General features: G+C 35.9%; 1 protein-coding gene across 5 annotated transcripts in view; it reads left to right on the top strand.

Annotated features, from left to right (window-relative positions):
* Positions 1-13,735, top strand: part of TAB2 (TGF-beta activated kinase 1 (MAP3K7) binding protein 2) — a 76,224-nt gene extending 62,489 nt beyond the window's left edge. For 4 of the 5 annotated variants that reach the window (XM_031456518.2, XM_031456517.2, XM_064486593.1 and 1 more), the window contains 4 exons: positions 7,149-7,309; positions 7,508-7,601; positions 8,356-8,436; positions 11,773-13,735. In XM_031456518.2, coding sequence (XP_031312378.1) covers positions 7,149-7,309; positions 7,508-7,601; positions 8,356-8,436; positions 11,773-11,915 — 479 coding nt within the window. In that variant the 3' untranslated portion in view covers positions 11,916-13,735. Of the gene's footprint in view, positions 1-7,148; positions 7,310-7,507; positions 7,602-8,355; positions 8,450-11,772 lie in introns of all 5 variants that reach the window. The other variant, XM_064486594.1, reaches the window with a different exon arrangement.
* The last annotated feature ends 7,087 nt before the right edge of the window (positions 13,736-20,822 follow it).

Raw genomic sequence — 20,822 nt, 5'->3', positions numbered from 1 at the left:
ACTTTCAACCCATGTATGAAATGTTTATTTTAGCAGTGAGGTTTTTAATTTCTAAGAATTAGTTCTCTGGTTCCTTTTTCCTAGCATATTGTTGTTTATGAGTGCTTCTTGTCTCAGATATCTTAATGATAGTAATTAGAAATTAAGTTCTCGTCTCTCCTAAATTATCTCCACTTAATCTGGGTTAAACCTTTCTCTTTGTTTATCGAGATCTTTGACATGTCAAATGTTCCTCAGATGTGTGGTAATCTTGGCCAGTAGTTCATGTTTAGGAATGAAGGACCATGAAGGCTAACTGAAAACCCTGTGTAAGAAAGTGAGACTTAGTCACTTGGTCAGCTTTGCTTTGTGATGAATGAGTAAGTGAGGAGCCATCTGCTACAAGAGAACACTTCACCATCACTACCTAGCATTCTTTGTGTATGGGCACCAGCTTGAGAAATGGTTTTGGGGGAACCTTAAGAATAAGCATGCCGCTAATCTGCCCTTCCGTAGGATAAGGAGAGGTTGACCATTCTGTGAGCAGACATCCAGTTAAGCCCCCTTCTTGTCCTTCCTCACTTCTGCCTCCTGCTGTTACCTGCGTTCCTCAAAGCCGAGAGCCTCTAGATTTCTGCAGGGTAAGGTTGTCTGTGGTTTTTCTCCTTGTCTATGATGAGACTGTAGCCTTCTCCGCCCTACTTCATTAGTCTTCCCCACTTCATCTGCTTTCAGCCTTCCAGAAACTCGTTGAAGTCTCTTGTCAATAAATTGCCTTCTTCCTTTATGCCATTGTTGGATTCTGTCAGTTTTAGTTCTCTGTCATTTTCATGGGGTTCCAGGAGGAAGATTATATAAATACAATGCTTAATCATCTTTATATAAATACAATGCTCGGTCAGTCATCTTTACATCAAAGTCCTGTCTGATATAACTGATTCTTCATATTTGGCTTTTAAATTCCATGTTAGTCCATATGTAAATTAACGATAGGAATGACGAGAGTTTTTCCTTTAGCTTACCCACTGGAGTCTGTGTAACAAATTACCCCTTCTGTCTAAGTACATATTACTAGATTGTGCATGAGCCTAATTCATCTGTATGTGTAGTTGATATTATTTTGTTTGTAACAGTCTTTTCATATGCCAAAACAAAGAAAACCCAAAAAGCCAGTCTAAAGGATTTATTCAAATTCCTGTTCATAGTCATTTCCCATAACAGAGATGAAATTTTCTAGCCTCATCCCACAACTACAGCCCTTGTTTTGTAAGCCTTCCTGACTCTCTTCTGAAGCTATCTCCTTCTTTTGGACCCTGAAAGTATAACTGTCATATTTCTTTCTCCCCAATCAACCCCCAACTCTTTTTCATTTAGTGGAAGCTGATTAGAGCCAAAGTGTTCATAAATAAACACTGTAATTATTATTCTTTATTATAAGTCTAGTAATGTTTCTTAGTGGATGTGTCTTATGTCATATTTTGTACAGTAAAGGTTAAAATTGCAGTCAAAACCATAACTAGAGAAAAAAAGTTTAGCTTTAGCTGAATTTTCATAGGGTTTTTTTTTAGAAATTCGCCTTGACACTCCTTTGTAATTCATCTTTCTCAGATTCCTATCTAAAAATGCCATACCACAAATGAAAAATGAACTACACACATGAAAATCCAGGCACTTAATAGAGAAATCAAGATCACATCTCTCTTCTACTATATTCAGAGCATTTTTTAGCTTGTTTATAATTAAGACATACTTAAGAGATCCTGAATAGTCTAAAGATTAGGTTTGTCATTTCTAATATAGTCATAACTCTGCTTTACGATTTTGTTTTCACTAGAAAAAAAGATTTCTTAAAGAAGTTCTAAAATAGTGGATTCACAGTATTTTAGTTTAGGGTTTCAGTCTAATCATAGTAGTTATCTTGCCTTTACTCCCAAAGGCAGGCCACATCTTTAGCCATTGCAGAACCTCCTTTCTATGTGAATTCCCAAAGATGTAGTATTTCTTCTGTTTCAGAAACATTCTGAAGAATTTACTCTTAAACTTCAAAACATACTTATGACAGTACCTTTAGCAATTGTGACTCCTTCTCTCCTAAATCTTTTTCTGAATCAGATTTTTATCTCCTAATGTAGGCCTTCTATGTAGCTTTCAGCTTTTTTTCCTGAAATGAATATTGCTACACTGACTTTATTTCAATTTTATATTTGCGTCATATATCAATTTCAGAATATCTCTAGCTGCCTTCAAGGTTTTCTCTGTATCTTTGGTTTTCAGTAGTTTGACTATGATGTGTCTAGGTTTTGCTTTATTTTGCTTTACTGTTTACTTGGAGATCTCTGGGCTTCTTAGATCTGTGGTTTAGTGTCTTTCATTAATTTTAGAAAATGTTTAGCCATTATCTCCTCACATATTTCTTCTGCCTTATTTTTCTGTTCTCCTTCACCAATTACATGTATTTTACACTATAGACTGATGTTGTTTCTCACCTCTTAGGTACTTTGTTCTTTTTCCCTCTTTTTCTTTGTGTTTAATTTGGGTAACCCCTGTCTTCAAGTTCACTGATTCTTCTGTATCCAGAGTGCTGGTAAGCCTGTTGAAGGAATTCTTTATCTCTGATAACCATATTTATTTCTAGCATTTGACTTTTTTTTTTGTAATTGCCATCTCTCTTCTCAAATTACCCCATCAGCTCCTACATGCTGTCTACCTTTTTACCTAGATCCTTCAACATGTTAATCAGTTATTTTTAAATTCTCTGACAAGTACTTTCAGCATCTGGGTGCTCTTTGAGTATGGTTCTATTGATTGCTTTCTCTCTTTATGATAAGTTGGATTTTTTTCTCTCACTTTTCTATGTATCTGTTAATTTTTTATTGAATGCCAAATATTGTGTGTAAAGAAACAGAAGAGACTGAGATAAATAGTATTTACATCCAGAAACTAGAATATCTTTTTTTCCTGTCAGGATATTAGTGTGAAGGAGGTTGAGTCGATTTAGGCAGGAGGGGAGCTTGGTTTGGATTTTGTTGTTGCCTTAAGTGCATCACAGTCTTCATGTATCTCCAGCAATTAGCTGCTCTTTGTGTCTCTTAGAGTGCTGCCTAAAGTGCAAAATATTACTTTACTTTAGTCCCCTTTATTTTTTTTTTAACCTTTCTGTGCTGTGGTGGGTCTCTAGGCCATAGTTTGCTAGCCCCTTGTTTTTAGAGCTTTGTTCTTGGGCCACATCCCCCTTATCTCCACCCCTCCCCCCATCTCTCCTACCTCTGTAATATAAGCTCCAGTAGGGCAGAGTTTCTTACCTGTTTTGTTCATTGATTTCCAGAGTACCTACAACAATGCCTGACACATTGTAGGCTCTCAGTATATTGAAAGAATGGGTTAGTGAATTATGTTTTAAATTTTTTTTTAATAAACAGCCTGTAGCTGTTGATCTCTTGTATCTTTACAGATACATTTAATTAGATTTATTGTGATTACTGTTACATATGGAATTATTCCTGTCATTTTTTGCTTTTCCAATTCTCTTTTCCCTCCTTTCCTACCATTAAGTTTAATCATATTTTCTTTATTTCTCCTTTTCCTTTTAGTTTAGAAACTGTATTCTGTTTAGCTTCCTCTAGTGGTGATCCCTGAATATTTAACATGTATATTTGATTTAGCAAATTGGAGTTTTCTTTCTAAATACTTTCAAAATCTTAGAATGTTTTTCCTCTGATCTGTGTATTTCCAATTTCTTGTTATTCTTTTCTAATATTTTAGTTTTACTTTGTTTTGAACAGTCTGTACCACCCCACCCACTGCCATGATCTTTTTCCTTCATTTTATAGTTAGAACTTTTTCTTAGATTTATTCATCTCATTTCTTCCTTTTATATTAATTTCCTTCTTACCAAAAAACATTTTTAGTAGTTCTTTAAGCAGCCATCCATGGTTTGTATATTTCCCCAAGCTTTATCTCTTTATTCATCCCTCCTCTAATTTAGTTAGGGGAACTAATTATTCCATTATCTTCTGGAATATTTCTTTTCTTTACCAGCTATCAGATTTTGCCTCTTCTCCATTCTCTATTGTCTCCTTTTGGAACTGCTTTTTATATTTATGTAAAATTTTTTAACTCCCCTTTCATGTTTTTTTTTTTCCCATCACTTTAATTTCTGTGTATTCTGAGTAATAATCACAGATTTATCTTCCAGGTCACTAAATGTGTCTTTGACTATATCTAATCTACTATTTTAATCTATTTGTTTGACTTTTTCATTTCAGTGACTATTTTTCTTTTCGAGAGGTGGTACTTTTCCAAATCTTATTCATAGTAACTTTTTCTTTTATTATATTTTAGTTTCTTCTGTTATGGTTATAATCATCTTAAGCAGACTTCCATAGCTTCTTTCAGACTATTATATAATCTTTAAGTTTAGGGGAACTCCTTTGGGGCCATTGATTCTCATAGTAGATGGTTTTCTTGTTTGGTCATACTTTTCTACGGAGAGCTGCTCTTCACTGAAGATTTTTCCTTTGTGGATCCCATAGTACTAGCTCCCTCGTAGTGGAAGGGGGTTGCCAGAGCACTTTGCATTTGCTTCTGCCAGTTACCCCAAGGAAGTCACCAGCCTGGGGCTTATTGTTATAATAACTTCTCACCCTGAGGTTCTCTCTTGCCCTCATGGTAAATTTTGACTACTCAAAGTATAAGTTGTGTTTCATTTTCTCAGGAAATCTATTCTTATACCCTCTCCATATATAATATTGAATAATATCACAAAAGGGGGAGGGTATAGCTCAAGCGGTAGGTCACATGCTTAGCATGCATGAGGTTATGGGTTCAATCCCCACTACCTCCTCTAAAAATAAATAAGTAAAACTAATTACTCCCCCAACAACAACAAAAAAATTAAAAATTAAATTAAAAATTATATATATCACAAATCTATATCTTATTTCTAATTTTAGCACAAACATAAATTATCACGTAGTCATTAGAACCACTGAATAAATGTGTCTTTAAAAGTTTTTTTTTTAACATATTTAGGAAAATATATAAAAAACCATTTAGGGAGAAAATCTCCACTCGTTTTAAGAAATGCTGCTTTTAAATAATCATTAATTTGAACAAATGTCTAATTAATACTATTTTTAAATAAGTTGGTAGGTAGTCAGAGTTTAGAAATGAAAGAAAGTATATTATGTACTCTTAGTTCTCCTTTGCTGTGCCCTACATTCCAACTTTGTGCCCCGGTATTTCTTTTTTTGGAGGGGAGTTAACTAGGTTTATTTATTCATATATGTATTTTTTTAGTGGAGGTACCAGGGATTGAACCCAGGACCTTATGCATGCTAAACACTGTGTTCTACCACTGAGCTATACCCTCCCATCCCCCTGTGCCTCCATTGTCCTACTCGGAAAATAACAGCCCATCCCTCATCTTCTTTTAAGAGAATAAATAAACCCTAGTGCAGAATTCTAATATTTTGGAAATAAGAGGGATAGACCTCTGCAATTCAAATAAAATAAATTAATAAAAGCCTGACAAAACAAGCTTGGGAATAGGTAGGAATGTGCAAAGACACAGCAAGTTTTCTCCCAGTAACATGTATACCTCCAGAATCACCTCCCTATATTCATAGAATATATATTAAAATAGGAGAAAGAATACCAAGATATTTGTGTATCAAAATCAGTCTTGGTTTTTACAACTTGAAACATAATGCCCTGGTATTCTTTTCTTCCAGTAAATCAGAAAGGAGAATTACAGAGAGAAATACCTGTGGGTTATATTAGTGTCAGATTTTTGTTGGGAAAAATTATCTACTATTTAAAGTTCATTTTAAAGTACGTCAGCCTAATTAGCTTCCCACACCCCACACCCCAATTCTGTTTCAAGTACACTGCTAGATTGAATGGCCTGAATGTACCTTAGTGTGCTGTAGCCTTTTCCTTATCTTACAGATACGTGGAAATTTGAGTTGGATTGAAGATGACTGTGTTTAGCATTAATCTAATCTATTTAATCTGCTTGACTTTTTAATTACTATTTTTCATTTTTAGAAGTTACTGTACTTTTCCAGTAACTTCAGATCTTCCTGTTTTCTCATGGTAGCATCATCCATCCCATGCTGCCTTTTCTATTAATTTAATTGAATTTAAATTTAGTATTTTTCAATTTAAATTGAAGTATAGTTGACTTACAATATGTTAGTTTCAGGTGTACAGCAGAGTGATTCATTTATAGATATGTGTGTGTGTATCCTTTTTCAGGTTCTTTTCCATTATAGTTTATTACAAGATACTGAATATAGTTCCTTGTGCTATATACTAGGTCCCTGTTGTTTATCTGTTTTATATTAGTAGTGTGTATCTGTTAATCCCAAGCTCCTAATTTATCCCTCCCTTAAACTGCCTTTTAATAGAAGTGATTCAGGTATCTTCAGTTCCAGTCCAGTATCCTTAAAAGTGAGGCTCACCTTGTCCAGAGATGGCAAGAACTTGTATCAGTTTTTATGACTTAATAAGCTTCATGTGACAAGACTGATTGATTATTTTCTGTCTTTAAAAATCTTAGAAAGACATTTTCACAAAGTGTAATTGGATTATAAGAAAATGTAAATGTTTGATTTATCTGAATGGTATTGTTTTTAATTTGCAGTTTGAGCAATTTAATGTTAACATTCATGTGAATTGAAATCAGTCAGTTTTATTTGTTGCAGACATCAAAATGGATTTAACCTAACCCACATTCCCTTCTAAAATATCTGTAAAATGTTCATATTAGGATACCTTATGCATAGTCCAAACAGGTCAGACTTTTTGGAGTAGAAGGCTTATCCTTTCAAAGGGTCTGATGTGAATTTAAAAGTAGTACGTAGGTTAACTGACTAGAGCCTGTAGAGAAGCAGTAGGCGAAAATACTGTCTTTGGCCATATAAACCACCTCTCAAATTAAAGTGAGTGATATTTGCATGCCTAAATAATTAAAATAAGTTTTAAGTTAAAATTTTTGAAATTTTAAATGTTTAAATTCTCAGTATTTTGTTTTATTGTTATCTTTGGGATTCTTGGCAGCCTCTTGTTTGTTACAGAAATAGGCATTTGTTTTGTTTTCCCAAGGCAGTTTAAAGGTTAATTGACTAAACTGGGAGGGTCCTCATTGTTACTAATATGTATTGCAGCTCTATTGGTACATCAGAAGGCCAGAATGGAACGACTTCAAAGAGAACTTGAGATTCAAAAGAAAAAGCTGGATAAACTAAAATCTGAGGTCAATGAAATGGAAAATAATCTAACTCGAAGGCGTCTGAAAAGATCAAATTCCATATCCCAAATACCTTCAGTAAGTCTTTCTAAAACTGTTGTGACTGCTGTGCTTGAACATGAGAATAGGCAATCTGTCATAAGTATAAAAGCTTGATCTAGTTTGCTAGAAATGCTCTTAATTCATACTTGTTTTTCCCTTGCAAAACTCTACTTTTTCTGAACTAATGACACAAGAATTCGATGTAGATCCTTCTCACATGGAATTATTTTTCAGCTTGAAGAAATGCAGCAGTTGAGAAGTTGTAATAGACAACTCCAGATTGACATTGACTGCTTAACCAAAGAAATTGATCTTTTTCAAGCCCGAGGTAAAGTTCAGCGCATACTCAGCTGAAATTCTTCATATTAACTTACCAACTCTTCCTGTAGCTGGAAACAGACTTATCAGTTGTTATCTTACTGTTTCATATTTGACTTTGGAGCCAGATAGGGCTAAAGAACTCTTGGATTTTTATTTTCTCTTACCTTCCCCCCCAGAAGTATTTGCCAAAACCCATTAAGCTGAAAGATGATTTATTTCATTTTATTTTAGTAAGTAAGCTGTTTATCTTGGAACATTCATGGAAAATGCCATATCTTAACTTTGGAGAGAAAAAGTTAGTGCTAGTCTGAAAACTATGATTCTTGAACTTGTTCCTTTTGTTTAAAATCTGAACCATTATATTACATTAGTACAAGATTTTTATACTTACTTGAGGCCAGGCCACTTAGTTGCTTATGATGATGTTTAGTCATTTAAAATTATATTTTAAATTTTTAAATTTTAGATTATCTTGTCACATAGAACAGGGGTCTAGTTCGAATTCTGGTATTGTCTTACTAGCATTAGTTGGACTTCTTCCCCAATTTACCACTTAGACCTCTATTATGTACTGTATTATACTTACCTCAGCTGTTTTGAAATCCTTATATCTAATTTGAGATTAGAGGCACAAAATAAGTGAAAAGCATTTGTTCTATTTATACTGTGATTTTTTTTTAGAAAGAAAATGTTTGCTTTTTAAAAAAATATATTTTTGAGCTATAAACATTGATATATACTTACTTTTTTATATATTTCAGGACCACATTTTAATCCCAGCGCTATTCATAACTTTTATGACAATATTGGATTTGTAGGTCCTGTGCCACCAAAACCCAAAGGTTAGTGTTTCCAGTAAGTGTGAAAACTATTGCATTTTGAATGATTTTAGAAAATTTTTAGCAATTCTACTTCAGACATTGGCATTCTTGGATGGATTCATTAGGAAAATATTTTCACTTACATGCTGGGAATTGAGGAGGATGCAAAAATGTAATAATGTACATAGCTCTTTAATATGCATATCCTTAGGATTCATTATGTACTCCCCAAAATATCAAGTCTTGGCAAAAAAAAAAAAAAGGTGCAAAAACTTATATTCTTTGAAATTTTAGACAAATAAGGAAGACACTTGAAATTTTATTTTTCATGAATATCCTGTTTTATTTAGCTTATGCATAATTCTGTATAATCAAAATGCTCTGAATTCCAGATGAATGATTTTTGAAAATTATTACCTACTATTATTTTTACATCATTGATATTCACAGACTATATACACACCAAACTAAGAAATGTCAAAACATTTGTGTGGGATTTTTTTTAATCTAGGCATGAAAAAATGTATAGAAATAATAATATATATAAGAAAAAATACATAGAAGTTCTTTTGTTATTAGAATTTTCACATTCTCATTCAATATCCTTTTCTCCCCACTCCCTTGTTTTTGTTCAAGTATAACTTAATTAGGCCTAGCTATATCCTCTTTTTTTTTCCCCCCCAATACTTTTAAACATTGTTAGCTAGAATGTAATGAACTGTTGTTACAGAGGAGCAAATGTGAGGCTAGGACATTCAGCACAGTGAGTGAGTAGGCAAGTGTTCAGACAGTGGATGCTATTTGGGTGTTAACTAAATAAATAAGACAGTGGTATAACCTAGCTTCTGAAAATAAGCAAAGTGGGTATTTTAGACTCTGAATGAATTGCCTTAATATAATCTTTTTACTCTGTCTCAAAAACTAAAATTTTCCATGTAAAAAGATCCTGTTTTGTTTCAACACAATCTAGTATACTTATGTGTTAAGGGTAGGAGGGAGGTGGAATATAGACGAAGTAAGATTGGTCTTGAAAGTTGTTGAAGGAAGATAAGTACATGAGGTTTATTTTACTGTTCTCTCTACTGTTCTGTGTTTGAAATTTTCCATGATAGAAAGTAAGAAAGAAAAGAAAAAAAAATCCATTACTTAAGTTTTTCTCAAAAGATAGGAGCTTATATGCTGGCAATTTTTGGAAAATAAAGAATCTATTTTTGCCTTAAAGCTAAAATAGGGGGTTACTAGTTTCACCTATAGAGTTTTACTTGGTTCTCAAAATCAGTTTGCTTCACAATGCAGTTTTTTTTTTTTTAACAGCTAAAATGAAGTGTGAAAATCACAAGTCATCCTTTGCAATTCTCTTTTCTCAATTATGGTGGTTATTTAGTGTCCAAATACCTCTAATAAAAAAAGTCATAATTCTGAATACCAAAAGAAATTGTGCAGATGTAAGAAAACCATTGGAAATTTTCCATTTAAAAAATTGTAGGTCTTCTATTGATTACCTTAGCTATTTCTTAAATAATAAAGAGGATGCTGCCATTTAATAATAGATTGAAGTGTTAGTACAGATTGAATGGCCTTCGTAAAAACCATTTGTAGTAAAACAAAAAGGATAGACAGATTGTACTAAAAAATGTACCAGGTAAGAATGTTTTCCAACCTGAGTGAGACCAAAATTCTAGTAAGTAGAGTGGATTATCCCCAGATTAAAACAGTTATTCTATAAAATATTGCCCAAGTATGGAGTGTGAAATAATTTTAGGTGGTAAAAAGTCAAATTTGTTTAACTGTGTTTGTTTTAATGTGTTTTAGGGGATACCACGTAGTATCGTTAGACTTCATTTTTCACGTATTTTTACTTAAGCCTTAAGTAGATATGTTCTAAAATTACTCCATTTAAAGAAAGTTACTATATAAATAGTACTCTCAAGTTGCTCATGCACATGCCAAAAATTGTGACTATGCCTAAAAATTCTGACCAGTGCCCAAAGTGGGAATTTTGCAATAAAATGGTTTTTTAAGACTAATCAGTAAATAAAGTGCTGCTAAAGAGGCACAAAGTACCAAGCATCACTTAAATATTTTAAACGTGTTATAGAAACTTGACGTCTATATTTTCATCTACTGTATACGATAGTTTGTTTTTTAAAATAGCAGGAGAGGTATCATTTAGTTACCAACTCAGTAGAGTGGGTAGAATTTACAGATTAATGTACATTGTTTTAACACAGTTAGAACTACAAATTATAAACCTTGATAGGAGAGGTCCAATTATGCATGGTCCTTTTACTTTAAACTTCCAGCAAATAATTCGTAGGAATACGATTCTAAAATTATAATGGAATCTCCCTGACCTCACCCCCCAAAAAAGTAGTTTTATAAGTGTAATTTCATCTTAGACATAACTATGGAAGAATATAATTACTCCTTATAGTTAAGGTACCTCTGTCCATTCAGACATTGTAGAACATTGGCCTCTTAAAGCTGCAGTGACTTTATTTTTATAAGTAAGAGAGATTTGATTGAGAGAGAATACATGATTAAGATCACAGAGCGAAGAAATCAGGAGTCAGTAGCAGAGCCAAGAGTAGAACCCCATTCTCACAACTCTCAATCTAGTCTTCTTTCTACTGTTCCATAATAAATACGATTTTAGAGCAGGGGAGTGTATAGCTCAGTGGTAGAGTGCGTGCCTAGCATGCCCAAGGTCCCGGGTTCAATCCCCAGTACCTCCACTTATAAATAAATAAATATGATTTTAGAATAAAATGAAAAATAAAGTATGGTAAAATTTTATGCTGATTTACTTCTCTGACGTCTGTTGTTGATACATAGTTAAATAAGATTTTAGGAATTAGTTCATCTTTATATTTTACTTGTGTTGCTCAAGGCTTACATTTTTAGCAGGTAGAGAACATTTAACAAAAACTTCCATTCATGGTAGAAAACAAATATAAATACTACTTCAGTGGGAAATGAACCCCTGACTTTAGTGAGACGTAAGTGCACAAGGAGTGTTGCATTGTAGTAGGACTCCTTGTCACAGTCATAGGTGACGTTACCGGAATCTTGGCTGTTAGTTACTGTATGAATTGACTTCTGTTTTTCCTGCTGTAAACTGGGGGGAATGATACTCTTTTCTCCTTGGAGGAGATCCTCAGGGAATCACTGCGTCCATGTTGCTGTTCCCCAGTTGAGAGATTGGTGAGGATCAAGCATGTGTGTCAGTTTCAGCTAGATGCTTCATTTGGTTAATAAGCTACTTCATGCTGTCCTGTACAAATAGTGTTTAAATTTGCCAGTAACTTATGACTTTGTGATTTTTGCTTCTAAAACAACTCTTTTGCTTCCTTACAGATCAGAGGTCCACCATCAAAACACCAAAGACTCAAGACACAGAAGATGATGAGGGGGCTCAGTGGAATTGTACTGCCTGTACTTTTTTGAACCATCCGGCCTTAATCCGTTGTGAACAGTGTGAGATGCCCAGGCATTTCTGAGCCAAGAGGCCCTATATCTTCTCTGAAACCACATCTGAAGTTCAAGAAACTAGTCTGTCATCAGGGGAAAAGTTTTACTGCTACATAGGATTTTGTCAAATTGAAGGTGTGACAAGATGATGTTGTGCTAATGTTAAATGTCAGCCCACAGAGCTCATAATACCTCAGTCTAATGTCATGGGCAGTTGAAATTCATCACATGAAAGGTAATCTGCTGAAAGACTTGGTTGCCCGCTGCCTAACCATGTACAGTGTTACCATTAGCCCATTATGGATAATTCTCAGTATATTAATGCCTAGGTGTTCCCAGTTCCTTTTCCCCTCATGTCACTACTGAATTTTGACAGGAGGAAAGAGTAGAACGATGGCTTTTTTTTTTTTTTTAAAGCTTTTGGTGAAACACTACAAACATGAAGAAAAGGAACAAGGTTTAACTATTTAAAACTGTTTGCTGCCGCATAGTGCCAACGGATAGGGGAAGAACTTCACAAATCTGTGGTACTCTTGGCCTTGTCTTTGTCTTCCCTGAAAACATCTCCACTCTGTGAAGCCAGCATCTAGGGTCTAAAGATGAAAAGGAGAGCAGCATGCATTGTCTGTACAAACTTGGAGTGAAATATCCCACAGCTTTTCCTACTGTACAGATCTCTCGAGTCTGCTTTAAGTGATTTCTTTTCTTCCTTATTATTTTCTTATATTTCTATATGTATAGTGTAATAGTCTTTTGTTAACTAATTCTCTTTTTTTCTTTTAGTGATTAAGCACGATCATGTCCCTTTTTAAGCCTTATCTGAAAGAAGCAATGCCTTAAAATAAAAAAGCATTAATGAAATGAAACTATGCACAACATAACTTTCCTCTCCTTACTCTGTACTCTGCCCTCGTGAGTGCCGGTGTTCTGTGAAGACATGCAGATGCTGCACAGTGAATTGCAGAAAATATTACAAGACTTACGTCTATAGGTCACACTATATACTGACTTCAGTGGTGGGTGACACAACACAGCGTTTTATCTTCCACAGGGAAGCTTAAAACAAAAGATATTTTTAAGCCACTGACAGCAACAAGGTTAAGCTTGCTTTATCTGCCTGGTGTCCCACAGAACTTTCACAAGAGATTACTATTGGGAAAGTACAGTTTCAAAACCAGCAACAGCAGCAGAACCCACAGCCCTCTTTTTGGAGAGAAGTTTAAATGCTTTACTGTTGGGGCAGTCCGTTTCTAAACCTGACTTGGTGGCAGTATCATGTATATTTATAAAACAAGGCTAGTCATATTTAGGACAACTGAAGAAAAGCTGGAAAAAAAGAAAAACAAGCAAACTTGAACACTGAAGCAACCTCAAGCATCTCTTTATTTTGATGATATATTTTTATAAGGAAAATAAATATTCAGACGATCAGGAATGTATATAACTAAATGAAATCAAGAAAAAGAAATAACAGTATGCATTTAAAACAGAATTATGAAATTATATATCAGTGCTTAGAATGGGGCTAAGGGAAGTGCTGAAATGTAGCAAAAGATAGGAGATAAATGTAGACTGTCACCCACTGTAAATGTTTGCAAATGAATATTTTTTAAACAGGATTATTACAGGTGATTCTATATGAATGTCAGAGCCTTAACTTCCAGGCTTTGCATCTTGTATATGGGAAGAAATATGACAATCCTAGTTAATTAGACAATAAACCCAAAGCCCTTAACATTTGATGCATTTTGTTTTAAAAATAGGCCTTGTTTTTCAGCTTCATCTGCAGTTCTATGTGAAGATTGATAAATCAGTTTTTACTTGTTTTATTAATAAAACGTAATTTGGATATCTTGAGTTGATGGTTTTGTGATTTAGCTGGGTAAACTATCTTTGTAACAGATAAGTTATTTATAAAAATTAAAAAACTTATATTCTAAGATGGATTTTGTGACTTGTTTTTAAAGTTTGTGGTACAGGAGATAATTTATGCCCCAGCGTAACATTTGACAGTTAATTGAAATCCGAGGAAATTCATCCTCTGGAGTCTTCTCATGACATTCTGGCCTTCAGCTGCATGTCTCGGATTATTTGTATCAGTGTCCCCAGCTTCTTTTTAACTGATGAATGAAAGCAACCATGTTTCAGCTGAGCCAGAAAAATGAATAGTGCTTCTTTTTTCAGAGCTTGTTACAGCTTTTCCTTTCATTTCTTTTGGGATTTTTCAAGTTTACCCCATTATTGAAAACATGACTTCTTGAGCCATTAGCCTGAGTAGGCATTCAGTCAGTATTTGCTCTATAGCATTATATGCAAGTGCTGAGGATGGTGGTGCTTCTCTTGAAGAGAAACTTTATATTAAGAGTTTTCAAAACATGGCTCAGTTTTTCTGAGGTTGAAAAGAGCAGAGTAGCACTTGCTGATCCCATGGTGACTGTCGAAAGCCCTGCCTTGCCCTGACTGGTCTTTGGCAGGGAATATGAGGTCTGGGGTGGTCTGGAGACCACCTTCAGGAATTATTGAACTAAAATAGAATTACAGGTACTAAGAGCCTCAGACGGAAAGGTGGACTTCTGTTTCTTGTCCCTAATCATCCTTGGGTACTGACATTCTCTATATTTAAAGGGAATATGGGCAATTAGTGGTTCGTGTAAATCGGACTTCTCAGGAAAACCTATTTGTAGCAAAATGTTGTCCATTGTCTACTATCATAACTAATACATTATACAGAGGTACACATTTCACATTGTAGTGAAAATTTTGTGGAGAAATAAGAAAATTTTTCTTTTAAAGTTTCCATTTACTTTTTAAATGACCAAGCTGGATCAAGCTACAGTCTATAATATTAATTGACTTTGCATTGGAGAATTGAAATTGCATAAAATCCTATCTATTGATAGTCCAAAACTCTATTAGATGTTAACTTTAAACTTAAATTTTAATCGAAGCATTTATAAATAGGAAATTTAACTGACAGTTCATCAGTTTCCTCAATCCCAATTTAATGTTGATGGGAAGTTCTAGTGAGCAGTGATAAGGTTTAAGAAGTGAATGGTGTAAGATATAATATTCAGTCCATGAGTAATTGAAGTTTGCTGTGTTGCCTTAGAAAATAATACTAAATCTGTAGTGGCACTGAAGTTCATTCCAGATTTAATATCTGCGTACTGAGTATTAGCATGGTTTCCCATATAATATTACAAAGTACTTCTATTTCTCCATGACAAGTGAGCATATTTTTGGCTCCAGTTTTTAGAAGCAATAATGATACCCATTTTACTTGGAATGATTCAGGGCTGCATTTTAATTTTTATTGTTTCCATCTGAAAATATAATCAGGCAACTGAGAGAAAAGACAAGACTTCTTCTAAAAAAAACACAATTTTGTAGCTTTATATTTGTTAAATTGGGTTCCGCCTTCCCCCCTCCGTATGTTGTAGGCTGTATGGTATTTTGTTTTGTTCTTTTAAAGGGAGTATAGTTAAGCATTAAGAATGCTTAGTAATGCGTTGTCTTTGTACCTATAAATTTGTTCCTATGTTACAGGTTCAAAATAGAATGGCCGTGTTACATCGCAATAATTCATTGATTTTCCTAGTTATTTAGGATAGTTACGAAAGCAGTTGCATTTTTAACTACTTGTTCCCCAGATAGAACCCTCAAGAATTAAGACAGTTGGAGTCCAATTCAGGCATCTCCTCAAATTTCCTCTCTAACTTTGGGGTTGTCCATTGCTTTTCTTCCCCTACTTTGTTAAATGAAGATAATTACGTTAATGTTAAACCCTCCTCACAAGGGTGTTGAGAGGCTTAATGTGAAACTATCTGAGCCAACCTCTTCTCTCAGTAGGAACCAGATTATCCTAAAATGTAGGTTGTGCTTCTGTATGAATGGGTTTTGAGGCTTGCTTCTCATCAGTATTAATGAATAGAATGGTAAGCCTGCTATTTATCTCTCTGAATTGGTCTTGGGACATCACAGTGGATCCGAATTCAGTATTTTGGTCACTGTGATTGAATTCTTTGCCTCTTTTAATGTCAAAAGGTTGGTTGCATTGCAAAGGTTTTAAGGCTGACCTAAAGATCAAGTGTTTATATTCCTGCTGCATGTCCTGCTCTCTAAAGAATGTATGTTTTATGATGGAGAATAACAAATTATTTCTCCAGGAAAATAAATACTTTCTTCAAAGGACTTACTCCAGCGTTTGCACATCTGCATATTTATTTTAAGCCTAAAAGTGACCCGAGGTCCACTTCATGCTAGCTTCTCTTTATAGGTCCCCTTCTTCACCTTTTCTTTTTTTCCCTTTTCTGAGGGCAGGAATACATCCTTCCTCTGACCCCAACTACAGTCAGCTCCTCCATATCTGCAGGTTCCACGTCCATGGATTCAACCAACCTTAGATCAAAAATACTCAGAAAAAATTTTTTTTAAAGTTCCAAAAAGCAAAACTTAAATTTGCTGTGCACTGGCAACTGTTTACATAGCATTTACATTGTATTTACAACTATTTACATTGTACTAGGTATTACAAATAATCTATAGATAATTTAAAGCAAACTGAATAGTATACCTTTTTATATAAGGGACTTGAGCATCCACAGATACTGGTATCTGTGGGGATCCTGGAACCAATCCCCTGTGGATACCAAAGGCTAACTGCATATAATAGAGCCATTGCAACTTACTGATCTACATTCCAAAAATGTTTATTGATCCTCGTAGCACAGTGAACAAATACTGTAGTATCTTCACCATGGAGATGCTTTCCAGAGATGTTAAAAAGAAAAAAACCTTTCACTCCCACCTGTGAACCCACCCATCGGTTCCTAGTGGGCTCAGTGCTTTTCACACTGTGGTCTAATTGGTTCTGCCGCCAGCTTCTGACCCATTCCTGTACACTGCAGCTAGATCAAAGAGGAAACATGTCCACGATCTCCTCTGCAGAAATCTGTTCTGTTTCCCCATCTCTGACTGGGCTGGCTTATAAGATTCTGTCATCCATCCCTTACCTACTTCTTTGGATGGTTTGTTACTTTCCAAAAGCGTACTCTTAAAACTAAATTGGCCTAATAGGTCTTGCACAGCCCCCGGTGTTACTTTTGTGCATCCCATTACCCCTGTCTCTACTTAAATTTAACCCTTCAAGCATCAGGTCAAGGGTCAAGGTTGTGAGGCCTTTCCAAACCACCCACTCGTAGCACCTGCTGTATTTTCTTCCTGCTTGGCGTTCACTGCTACTTTGACCTCTCCATTTATAAACTGACAGGGTAGGTATTTTGACATAACCCTTTGTATCCCCACAGTAAATACCCTTCTGCATAGTAAGAGATCAGTAATTGTTGACAGTGATCATGAATCTTGAGGGCAAAGTTAATTTCTAACATTTGATTCCAAGTTAATCAGTTGGTACAGCTACTTAGAACTTGACATGTATTTTCCCATAGGACCAATATCTTAAGTGATGGGTTCCCAGGCCAGCCCCTTAATTAACTGGAATGCCTTGCATTTGGAATACTGAAATAAGGCCCGGTACTTTTGGGATAAGTAGATGTAAAGACGACATTAACTGAGACTATTTCACTCTCACGTGTGGTTCTGGAAGAAGACGAAGTAGAAACCTTTGTGGATATTCTGGAAAACTCAGAACTTTGGCATGTGAAATTGAGGCTCCTGATTCTGGTACATCCGATTTCACTTCAGTGCTTCAATCTCACCTTTTCTTAGGTAAAGATGTTTGAGTGGCTTGTTCTTAGACATAATAAGGATCTCTTTTTTTAAGTCACAATTGAAGCAGGGAGGGACGCAATATTTTTCTTGAGAAAACTGGTCTAGAAAAAAGGAAAGAAGAAAGTTGAATGTGAAGTGTGTAAGAAATCTCTCCTTTCCCGGGGAGGGGGTGGAAAGGCAGGCTTCTGACTACAGGAACAATAATGGAGAGCAAGGACTGTTGTATATTTGTGAATGGAGCATGTATAACCAAGACACTGCCTGTGTGACGGACGCCATGGAACCAATACATTTGATTACATGAATTGGCTTGAAGTCTTAATGACTACCTTTTGGGGTGTTAATAGAATTATTTCACAAAACTTTTTGCTGAAATGCCAGATTCTTTATGTAATAGAACAGTACACACATCTTGGAACACTAATTTACTAACCCAGACAACCAAGCTCTGCTAAGTTGAGAATGAGAAGAAGTAAGTGCAGTTTCATTCCAGTGAATAACAGGTGATTTTTGTTGAGGTTGTGAAGTATCCCAAAGCATAATTACATTAATAGCAAGTGGCAAAAACATACAGAAGTTTTCAAAACTTGCCACCTGTATTTCTCTATTAACCACGATCTTTTTCTCCTCTGCTATTCACAACCATTAACGTGCTACAGCTAAAGACACTGGCTTCACATCACATGAAACAAATGGCCCCACGTTCTAAGACAAGTGAAATAAAGAATAAGCAGGACTCCCTGAAAACCTTAGGCCAACTGTCATTTTTCCCCTGAGCATTTGTGCTCTGGCATCCACATTTGCTACAGTGCAGAAATTTTGAGACCTCCTTAGAGTTGTATAAAGCTTTCGTGTTCATAGCATTTTTACATAATCATCAGTCCACAAGTAAAAGGATTTTATTACAGTATTGAGTCTCATTGACTGTTTTCTCAGGTTTCTACAAGCACGATACTGAGAAAAATATTCCCTTCCATTCTCACAGTTTAGTAACACTTCAGTTTTTCTCTCCTCTAGACAGAATAACAACCCTCAGTCTTTCCTCATATAATCTGTTTTCCTTTCCTTGGGGCCCAGCTTCCTCTACCACATCTTATGAATTATGATTAGACATAGGACCTTTGGCATCTTTACTCATTCAGAAAATGGGCTTAATACTTGTCCTTTGGCACTTGCATGTCCTGTGCTTTTGATCACGTGTTAGGGGCCCACTGGGGGCTTCCTCCCGTGGGTGTGTCACAGGGCACCTGTGCTTTTCAGGCGATTTCATGAATCCAGTTGACCTTAAAGTTGTGCTGTCGTAACTGTTTTGCTTTAGATGATTCAGCCTTTCTCTTTCAGTGTTAACAATCCATCCTAAATTAATCCTCCTCTACGTACTGAGCATTTTCTCTGTAGGTTTGCGTGCTACTCACCAGGAGACGGAGCAGAATGGGGTGGTTATTCTCAGCCTCAGGACCAGCCATGAGTCAGTCTTTGGTAAGTGTCAGAACGTCTCCACTCAGCACGCCCTTGGACTCGGCTGCTTACCTGAGTGGCTGAAGTCGCATTTCCTAGCTCGATAATGAGAAATTCCTCACATTCCATTTACCTATTTCTCTTTAAAAAACAGTTAAATACATAAATTGGGCACTATGTAGTTTTTTAAATCTGCTTAGCATGTGCTTTTTACTATGTCAGGCCCTATTCTAAATGCTTTACAGATATTAACTCATGTGATCCTCAAAACAACCCAGAGAGGCTTTTATTGGCATACATCCTTACAAGACCTGTATTGTCCTTTTATGCATGTGTATTCTTCCTTTACGTAAACAGTACTAACCTCTTACTTGTTTACCAAGCACGATATTATAAAGGCCTGTCCATGTCAAAAAAAAAAAAAAAAAGGAAAGAAGTAGATGATATGATATTTCCATTTACAAAAGAACTGAGGCAAAGAGAGGTTAAGTAACTCTCCCAAGGTCACACAGCTAACAGGACTCAGGGCCAGAATTTAAAACAGCAGTCTGACTCCAGTCATGCTTTTGACCACTACACTGTGCTGCCTTCAGGCTTTCCAGGGGGGCTGTGGGTAGATTTTTATTCTCACTTATTCCAAGGTAGTTACAGTAAGTGATCAGCTCTCAATCTCTTGAATCGTCTTTACATTTGAAGAGAAATCTTCCACTTCTGCTAGTCTTTTTGCCAGCCTTTGTAATCCTCTCATGTGTGAGAACAGGGTCTCTTGTCACCACTATATACCCTCCTCCCCATGTGGGCCTGGCACACAGTAGGTGCATAATAAATTTTAAATTACCTTATAAATTCAGTGACCTAGGGTAACTTCATTTTTCTATTATTTTCCCCCAAATGCTCCTCAATATCACCTTCCTCCATGTAGGCCAGCGTGTTAGGTAGCACGGGAGATAAAGTCACCACACGAGAGCTTACAGAAGGGAAATATGTACGTGAGTACAGTCAATTCTTGTCATTCTCGGGATTCCATGAAATTTGTGAATTGGCCTGCTCCTGGGAGTCGTCTGTGGACAAGCGCAGAACAGGGAGAATTTTGCGTCTCCTGGTGCTCAGGCTCCCAGCTGAGGCCAGACAAGGTGAGGACACCTCCTTCTCGTCTCAGCTCTCCTTCTGTGAAACTGTGTCCTTCTTTATGTCTACTTACTGCCACTTTTTTGCCTTTTTGTTCGTGATTTTGCTGTTTAAAATGACCCCAGGCATAGTACTGAGGCGCTGGCTGGCGTCCCTAAGTTCAAGAAGCTCATGATCTGCCTTATGGAGAAAACGGTGTGTTCGATAAGCTCCATTCAGGCGTTGAGTCATAGGCTGCTGCCTGTGAGGTCAGTGCTAAGGAGTCAATAGTATATATGGAACGAGGTGTCTTTCAACAGAAACACACATAAAACAAGGTCAGGTATCAACTGGTTGGTGAAAATGTGACGAGAGGCTCATAGGAACCTAATCCTGTGTTTCCCTGGGAGCAGTGATTCAGCCTTTACTGACTCAGTGGAGACTTCATACAGCACAACTTCTATAAATAACAAGAATCGACTATAATTATAAGGCAAGTGCTGTACAAAGGGTGCGAGTTTCAGTGATGGGAGAGATGCCTTCTAACAGTTGAGTCAGAGACAACTTATGAAACAGGCATTTGCAGTGAGACTCAAATGGGAGGGGAGAATCTGACAGAGGCGGCAAGACCTTCCAGATGC

Source organism: Camelus dromedarius, chromosome 6 (genome assembly GCF_036321535.1).
Source record: "Camelus dromedarius isolate mCamDro1 chromosome 6, mCamDro1.pat, whole genome shotgun sequence".
NCBI classification, from domain to species: Eukaryota; Metazoa; Chordata; class Mammalia; order Artiodactyla; family Camelidae; genus Camelus; species Camelus dromedarius.
This window is presented reverse-complemented; position numbering and strand designations above follow the sequence as displayed.